The 8,816-nt window shown below is 37.6% G+C and overlaps 2 protein-coding genes across 2 annotated transcripts; one reads left to right on the top strand and one right to left on the bottom strand.

Annotated features, from left to right (window-relative positions):
• Positions 1–1,640: 1,640 nt before the first annotated feature.
• On the bottom strand, positions 1,641–5,070 carry LOC121803934 (malate dehydrogenase-like). The gene is made up of 5 exons (XM_042203508.1): positions 4,822–5,070; positions 4,728–4,768; positions 3,884–3,936; positions 2,982–3,098; positions 1,641–1,699 (listed from the first exon to the last, which is right to left on the bottom strand). Exons 1-5 carry the CDS (start codon positions 5,068–5,070, stop codon positions 1,641–1,643), a joined length of 519 nt encoding a protein of 172 aa, XP_042059442.1.
• A 240-nt stretch (positions 5,071–5,310) lies between these two features.
• On the top strand, positions 5,311–8,100 carry LOC121803935. Its single transcript, XM_042203509.1, has 2 exons — positions 5,311–5,356; positions 7,724–8,100. Exons 1-2 carry the CDS (start codon positions 5,311–5,313, stop codon positions 8,098–8,100), a joined length of 423 nt encoding a protein of 140 aa, XP_042059443.1.
• The last annotated feature ends 716 nt before the right edge of the window (positions 8,101–8,816 follow it).

Raw genomic sequence — 8,816 nt, forward strand, 5'->3', positions numbered from 1 at the left:
GTATGGTACGTACACATCAAAAAAACGTTTAAGATGACGGATAATGAATTGTATTGACTATATAATGCATAATACGTGATCGGCAATGTATAGGATAGAGAAAATAACTGATCGCCCGCGAGTATGAATCATACCTTTTGGCGTTAACCCGGTACAAATAATGCTCCAAATGATTATGCATAATGGATTATATTGTCTGTATAATGCATAAAACGTCATCTGCAATGTATAGGTTGGAGGAATTAATGAAGGACCGCTTCCAGGAAGCTATACCACTTGATTAAGAAGGTTGTGGCCCTCAGGAAGCATTTGGAGAGGAACAAGAAGGATAAGGATTCCAAGTTCAGGTTGATTTTGGTGGAGAGCAGGATTCACCGCTTGGCCCATTAATACAAGAAGACCAAGTAGCTTCCATCTATGTGGAAATATTAAGCCGAGATTGATTGCTCGGTGCACGGTTATTATTTGTCCCAAGGGTTTAGGAATTCTTGGGGCTAGGTTGTAGTATGCATTGAGTCCACGAGTTTCGGTCATTCATCTAAGGTTCATCTAAGGTTTAGGAATCATATCCGTTAGGTAGTAGTTTTTAGCCGATATACACAATGTACACATGATACTATATAATGCTTGTTGTAAGTGCTGTAATGCACGTTTTTTGATATATAATGTACTTTTATACTCACAAATTTAATTTAAGTTTGGCCTTAGTTTCAATGTTTGGCGCACGTTTCTTGTTTCCCCTAAGGGTTTAGCAAGCCTAGGGACTAGGGTGTAGTATGTTCTAAGTCAAAAAAACGTTGTCCAAGTACACGAGCTGCGGTAATTCATCTGGGGTTGCACATGCATAGCGCGCAGTTATTTTTTAACTGATATACATGATGTACATATTTTATAATATAATGCGTAGTTTAGTTTCTGTAATGCATTATTTGTGATATGTATTGAACATTTATCCTGGCGCGTTTAATTTAAGTTGTGCCATGTTTCGATATTTGGCGCACGTTTCTTGTTTTCCCTAAGGGTTTAACCAGCCTAGGGGCTAGGGTGTAGTATGTTTTAAGTCTAAAAAACATTGTCCAAATACACGAATTGCGGTAATTCATCTGGGGTGCACATGCATAGCGCGTAGGTTATATATTCAATAATATCCATTACTCGTTACAATTTGGTGCATTATTCGTATCGGTTTACAATTTGTTATTAATGTCTACGTACTATACCCTAGCCCCTAAGCTTATTAAACTCATAGGGAAACAAGAAAAGTGTGCCAAACATCGTAACACGGTACAACTTGTTCGAATGCATTGCAGTTCACATATTGTGCATTATATAGTCATTAGTATCCATTACTCGTTACCATGTGGTGTAGTATGTACATAATAATGCAAAATACTTGACAAACAATATATCTTAGAACATATTACGAAACTGATACTGTACATTGTTAGCATTGAAGGTTTTCATTATCATGCACACACACTTAATGGGATGTACAATAACAATATACTACAGTTAGAAACTTAGACGTTGGTTGTCGACAATAGAGATGGTCGACCTCTCCCCCCTGGCTTTCTTCTCCTCACTCTGTTCTGGAGCCGTGCTTGGGCCTGCCTTGGCCAATCGTTCCCTATATTTTTGTGCTAGGGCTCTGGAATAACATCATCGACTGTTTCATCGATTTCAAGTCGTAGCAGCTTCTCTGATATGTAATCATCAAAATTAAATATCAAACTTTTACTATTACAAAATACAATAATGCATAATATATGCTATATAATGCACACTACTGGTTACAGAATGCACAGATTATTTAAAATAATGCACAAATGAGTAATACTAAACATTTTTTGGAACTCTCGTTAAAACCTTTTGAACCATGTACACATGAAATCTAATAATGCATAATACCAGGTAAACAACGTTCTGTGTAAAGATGTGCACATATTAATGGTTACATATTAATGCAAACAACGTAATTAATCAGATCACATGAATGATTGCGTAACACATTCGCATAATGCATTAAACATCACTGATAATGCACAGGCTAAGTTCAATAATGCATATACCTAGGCCCATATACCTAGGCCTCAAACAGTAGCTCTAGGCCATTGCATTACGCACTACGATTGTTGCATTATTTGTGTAAAATACACAAACAACGTTTGTAATGCATAATCTAATACGAATACTTACATTATATGCAGATATGATGCACATACAATTCAGGCGTAATATATATATTTTTTAAATTATTAGGTGTGCAATAAACGAATGCATTATGTAGTGTTGCCATTGCATTACGCACTACGATTGTTGCATTATTTGTGTAAAATACACAAACAACGTTTGTAATGCATAATCTAATACGAATACTTACATTATAAACAGATATGATGCACATACAATTCAGGCGTAGTATATATATGTTTTAAATTATTAGGTGTGCAATAAACGAATGCATTATTTAGTTGAGGCGGTAGCATTACGCACAACGATTGTTGCATTATTTGTGTAAAATACACAAACAAAGTTTTGTAATGCATAATCTAATACGAATACTTACATTATAAGCAGATATGATATACATAAAATAAAGGCGTACTACATACGGGGCTTAATTTATTAGGTGTATAATAAAAATGCATTATTTAGTGTTGCCATTGCATTGCGCACAAGGATTAGTGCATTATTTGGCATGTGTTAAGCATTACGAGAGTTAATTGGCCACCTATACAGACAAAAAAAATATTACAAACAAGACAAATAACATAATACACCAATTACACACAGAGTATTTGTATCCGTCTGATTAAAAAGAATGCACATACGGTTCGGCTGAGTGTTCACAAGATCAAAATTAGAAAGACTATGCTCAAAAACATTGTTCAGTGTATTCAAGGTTGTAAAAATATCTAAAGTGCTAAGTCTTCCAACAAAGACTGTGCTAAGTTTTCGCCCCGTAGGTGGTTTAGGCTCACCTTGACTACCAGAGGTCCCAGGGCCTATCTCGGCTAACCTCTCCCTAAATCTTTTTGCTAGCGCCACGGGAATAATGTCGTCGACAACACTGTCTTTGTCGACTCTAAGGTGGTTATCTGAAATGGACCGAAAAACACATCATGAACTGAATTTGATTACTGATTAATATGTATAGCACAATATATGATGCTTAAGTCATAATAAATAACGAATTAAACTTAAACACCACAGCTAACACCATTAATACATATACCACAACATATGATGCGTAAGTCATAATAAATAATGTATTAAACTTAACCACGACAGCTAAGACCGGCAATAATGCTTAAAATACTGACTACAATGCATATATCATGTTACATAATGCATAGTGTAAGTTAAATAATGCACATAAAATTTTTTGTTAACATTATGTTGTACATCACAGATGACACTACTTACACCTCTAAAATGCAACAAAACCTGGAATGTATGCTGTTATGCTTTGACATAATGCAATGCAGATAAAAAAACAAAATCAGATGAGATTAATGCGGATAACTACGTACAGCAAGGAAAAACTGATGATGTAAGAACAATTAATGGAGCATACTAATCTTAGCCATAATGCATAAAATCAACCAGATAATTATAACTGTCAATTCACATTGTAAAGAATCTATATTTAATCCTCAATCTGAATCCTCTGTAACAATACAAACAACACTCCATGTTAACAGCAATATAATGCATAGATAATGATACATAATGTACAGTATGCCCTAAAAAGTGCACACAGTAATCTTAACTATTTTATTCTCTAGCACAGTTAATACAAACAACACACAGACATGGGAATACCATTATACACAATAAACTAATCCGATACTGAAAAGCACAAGATGCGACGACAAATTACCTGCATCCTGTGAAGCTTGGGAGCGCGGACGACCTCTTTTCGACATTTTGAGCCTGGCATACAACGGAAATATAAGAGACCTAATTCCATCCTTATTTAACACAACACAATTTCTACGTCAGGATAATCAGTGACAACCCTAGTCGAACAACTCATTTCAGAGATTTCTGCGCCTCGGCGCATTCAAAGATTCAATTTTAACAACGTGGGTCTGCAAAATCACGATAAAAAGACGCCTAAATCACTATGGAAACATACATAGTAGAAACGAATCGGTGTTTCTGAGTAGATGTTATCGGTGATAGCTATTTCCTCTGAAATTTGGTCGACAAAATCCCCAATCTTCAGACGCGGCGCTGGGAGGGAGTTGTCTAGGGTTTCGGTTGTGGAGAGAGTGGAAGGAGTGGGATGGGGTGAAAGAATAATGAATGAAGAAAGAAGAAGATTGAGATCGTTTCAAATCCCACGAAAGTCGTGTATTCCAAAAATATGGCGGTTCATATTCGGCCAAAATGTCTAGATTACCCCTATAATGCATTTACGAACCTTCTATAATGCAACACGGAAGTAGATTTACTGAAACAATGTGATCCGTCGATTCCCTAGATCTAACGGGTATTATTAAGAAGGAAAAAGGATGTAAGATGTGAAAAGGAGAATAAGGTGCCCCTATATATATATATAGGGTAGTGATCAATGTATAACTAATTTTAAGTGTATAACTAGAGAACAAATCTCAACCACACATCTTAATGGAACAAATATTATTTATTTTAATTATAGAAAATATGCTGATGGTAATTTTGGAAATTACAATATTAAATTTAAATCTGCGTACAATTACACTGTTTCCTTAATTTGAACTACAGGGAATTGCTTCAAAACCTATACAAAGTGAACGCGAACAATTAAACGAACAGAAATCGAAGAAGCAGAACCTCAGATCTGGTATTGACGTAGCTAACATCAGCGGCTACACCAGGCGTTCCGGCGATATCATAGTGTGAGAGGTGTGAAACCATCGGATTCAGCTTCATTAAAAGAGATGGTGTCTGTCCGATCCCTCCGGCGGCGCCCAAAATCGCTACCTTCCATTGCTGCCCCGGCGGCGAAGCGAAGGCACAGATCGACATGTACGACGCTGCCGCGCTCCTCCGCAGAGCCCATCTCAACAAGGCGGCCGTCATTGTTAATTTTTGTTTATGTAAATATGAGCTTGAAAGTGTGTGCGTAGTGTTTGTATGATTATGAGAAGCGGTCAGTGTATGATTGCCTTTCTCGATACCACCTCGCCCCTCAACATGCTCCCTTTGATGTTTTCCTTGTCGCATTGCAGTCGCAGAAAGAGAGAGAGAGTCCTCCTTATCCTCTCCTTTTAATAAACTTTTGCCATCAATATTCAATTAATCTCATATTGCATTCTAAAAATGAAGAAGATAAAGATTGGAGATGATAATCCACAAATCCGAATCGGTGAAAAAAAAAGAAATATTAGCATGATTTTACTTCACTCTTGTTTACAAAACAATCACTCTTAGCATGATTTTACTTCACTCTTGTTTACAAAACACATCACTCTTAGCATGATTTTACTTCACTCTTGTTTACAAAACACATCACTCTTAGCATGATTTTACTTCACTCTTGTTTACAAAACGCATCACTCTTAGCATGATTTTACTTCACTCTTGTTTACAAAACACATCACTCTTAGCATGATTTTACTTCACTCTTATTTACAAAACGCATCACTCTTAGCATGATTTTACTTCACTCTTGTTTACAAAACACATCACTCTTACTATGATTTTACTTCACTCTTGTTTACAAAACACATCACTCTTACTATGATTTTACTTCACTCTTGTTTACAAAACACATCACTCTTAGCATGATTTTACTTCACTCTTGTTTACAAAACACATCACTCTTAGCATGATTTTACTTCACTCTTGTTTACAAAACACATCACTCTTAGCATGATTTTACTTAACTCTTGTTTACAAAACGCATCACTCTTAGCATGATTTTACTTCACTCTTGTTTACAAAACACATCACTCTTACTATGATTTTACTTCACTCTTGTTTACAAAACACATAACTCTTACTATGATTTTACTTCACTCTTGTTTACAAAACATATCACTCTTACTATGATTTTACTTCACTCTTGTTTACAAAACACATCACTCTTAGCATGATTTTACTTCACTCTTGTTTACAAAACACATCACTCTTAGCATGATTTTACTTCACTCTTGTTTACAAAACACATCACTCTTAGCATGATTTTACTTCACTCTTGTTTACAAAACACATCATTATTAGCATGTTATTATGGAGTAAATTTGTGATTGTAGACTAAATTTTTGATTAAATTGCCAGAATCGGAGGAATCGAATCGACTGAATAGAAATTTGATAAACCAATTGCGAACAGACGCAATAAACTGACTTCCTATCTCACAAGCAGTTCACTTTTATAGTTTCCACCTTGAATCCATTGAACACAAATTTATCAGCAAACACGCAATACACTGAATTCATATCTCACAACTAGTTCAGTTTCCTCCTTGCATGTGTATTTTTCACCTCATCTCACACACGCAGAGTTCGCATTCGTTAATTCTCGTACATAGATAGGCTGTAGTGGACCACCACCTCATGCCCGTAGTGGACCACCACCTTTCCGTCAACCTCATCGCAGTTGCACGGCAGCGGAATGGTCAGATTCTGGCCCACTTGGATTAAATCGGCATTAGGTATCCCCGTTGGCAGCCTGAATTTCGACTGCGGTGACGATGTTGGAGAAGACCTCGGCGGCGATGTGCCAGAGACCACGGTGTAGACGGGGTGGCCGTTGGAGACGCCGGTGCGGTTGCGGAAGATGCAGAGGAAGGAGATTCGAAGCTTCTGTTGGGCGACCTAACCTGATTTTAATATCAAGCTTTTACAAAATTACCATAATACCCCACCTTGTTATTATGGAGTAAATTTGTGATTGAAGGAACTAATTTCTCCTTAAATTAGAAAATTACATGTATTAATACTAGCCCTTGATTTTCTTGATCTTGTGGCTGTGATTTGTTCTCTAGTTATTTGGTTAGGGGGTGTTTGCCATAGATCACTACCCTATATATACATATATATATATATACATATAGGGATGAAGGGAGTACTATTTTATACTCCATCCGTCCCATAAAAATATGTGCATTTTCATTTATACAAAGTTGTCACCAACTCATTAACTATATATATATATATACATATAGGGTCTTGTTAGGTTGAGATTATTTAGCTAAATTGAGAAATGAGATGCAATATCAGCCACTAATCCACAAGATTAACTAAATGTCAACAGCTATCACATTATGTCAACACGGGGGTATAAGTGTCATTTCGTGTTTTAATGTGTCGGATTGTTGACATGGCTTGTATGTCTAGTTGACATGACTTATAATTGTTGTTGACATGGTTTCTATGTGCAGTTGACATGGTTGTACGTGTAATTGACATGGCTTGTAACACAATTGACATGGCTTGTATGTGTAGTTGACACGATATGTACCGTAGTTGACATGACATGTATGTGTCGTTGACACGATATGCACCATAGTTGTCATAGTGTCACCGGCTTATATATCAAATGTCAACAACTTATAGTAAAATGTATCAGCTTGTATATCAAATGTCAACAGCTTGTCAGAAGCTTGTATATATTGTCAACAACTCAAAAAAAATTATTGTAATTAAAAAATAACAACTATTTGACTTAATCTTCTCTAAGCATCATAGTATACAACTATGCAATAGCTTAATTGATAATTCCATAACAGAAACGGAGACGGAGTCGGAGGTGATTGACTCGCCGGAGGTGGAGCGGCTGAGGGAGGATCTGTTGGACGGAATCGACGAGGATTCTGATCTCTGCACTTCCATCCACGACCTCGACTCGTTCATGAAGAGTTTCGAGGAGGAAATCACTACATCTCCCACTTCCAGCCACGGATCCGGAGCGGCTGAGGAAAGAATCGTCGAATCGGCGTCGGATTGCAGCGAATCCGGGGAGGTTGAGGAAGGAATCGTCGAATTGGTGTCGGATTCCGGCGAATCGCGGCCGGATCTAGGCTATCTGCTCGAGGCGTCGGACGACGAGCTAGGGATTCCACCTCCGGCGGCGTCTCCGGCGAGGAAGGAGCTGGTGACGGGGTGAGGAGGAGCGCTGCCGTGATTTGAGGCGGAGCATCAGCGAGAAGGGTCGAAAAAGAGTGGAGGAGGAGATGAGCAGAAGGTGGAGGCGTAAGGGAAGAAGAATGAGAGGGGAGAAGTTAGTTTTCATTTGTTTTCAACTAAATTTACCATTATACCCTTTCATAATAAATTAATCTAAAAATATTTTTTTGTGGCAAAATTTGGACCACTCATTTAATAAAAATGAGTGGCTGATGTTGCATCTCATTTCTCAATTAGCCTAAAAAATCTCAATTGATCATGGACCTATACATATATATATAGTAGTGATCAAGATATAACTAATCTTAAGTGTATAACTAGAGAACAAATCTCAGCCACACATCTTAATGGAACAAATATTATTTATTTTAATAATACAAATAAGGCCAAGGGTATTTTTGGAAAAATTACCAAATTTAAATCAAATTATGCAGCCAAGTGCGACAAGGACAAGGCCGCCAGCTCCTCCGCCGACCTCCTCGGCGCCGCCTCCAGGTACGGAAAGCTCGACTCCACCCAGCTCTTTTCTGTGGTGATCGTGGATCCGATTGATTGATAATTTCTGAGGAGGAAAGAGCTCTAACCGACGCATCGATCGGCTCATCGACGGCGCAGCAGATACTGATTCCGGCTAGATCTCTCTCGTTTTCCAACAGCCTGGAGATGTACTCCGTAGCGTCCGATGCCTGAGAATCG

Source organism: Salvia splendens, chromosome 5, assembly GCF_004379255.2.
Source record: "Salvia splendens isolate huo1 chromosome 5, SspV2, whole genome shotgun sequence".
NCBI classification, from domain to species: domain Eukaryota; kingdom Viridiplantae; phylum Streptophyta; class Magnoliopsida; order Lamiales; family Lamiaceae; genus Salvia; species Salvia splendens.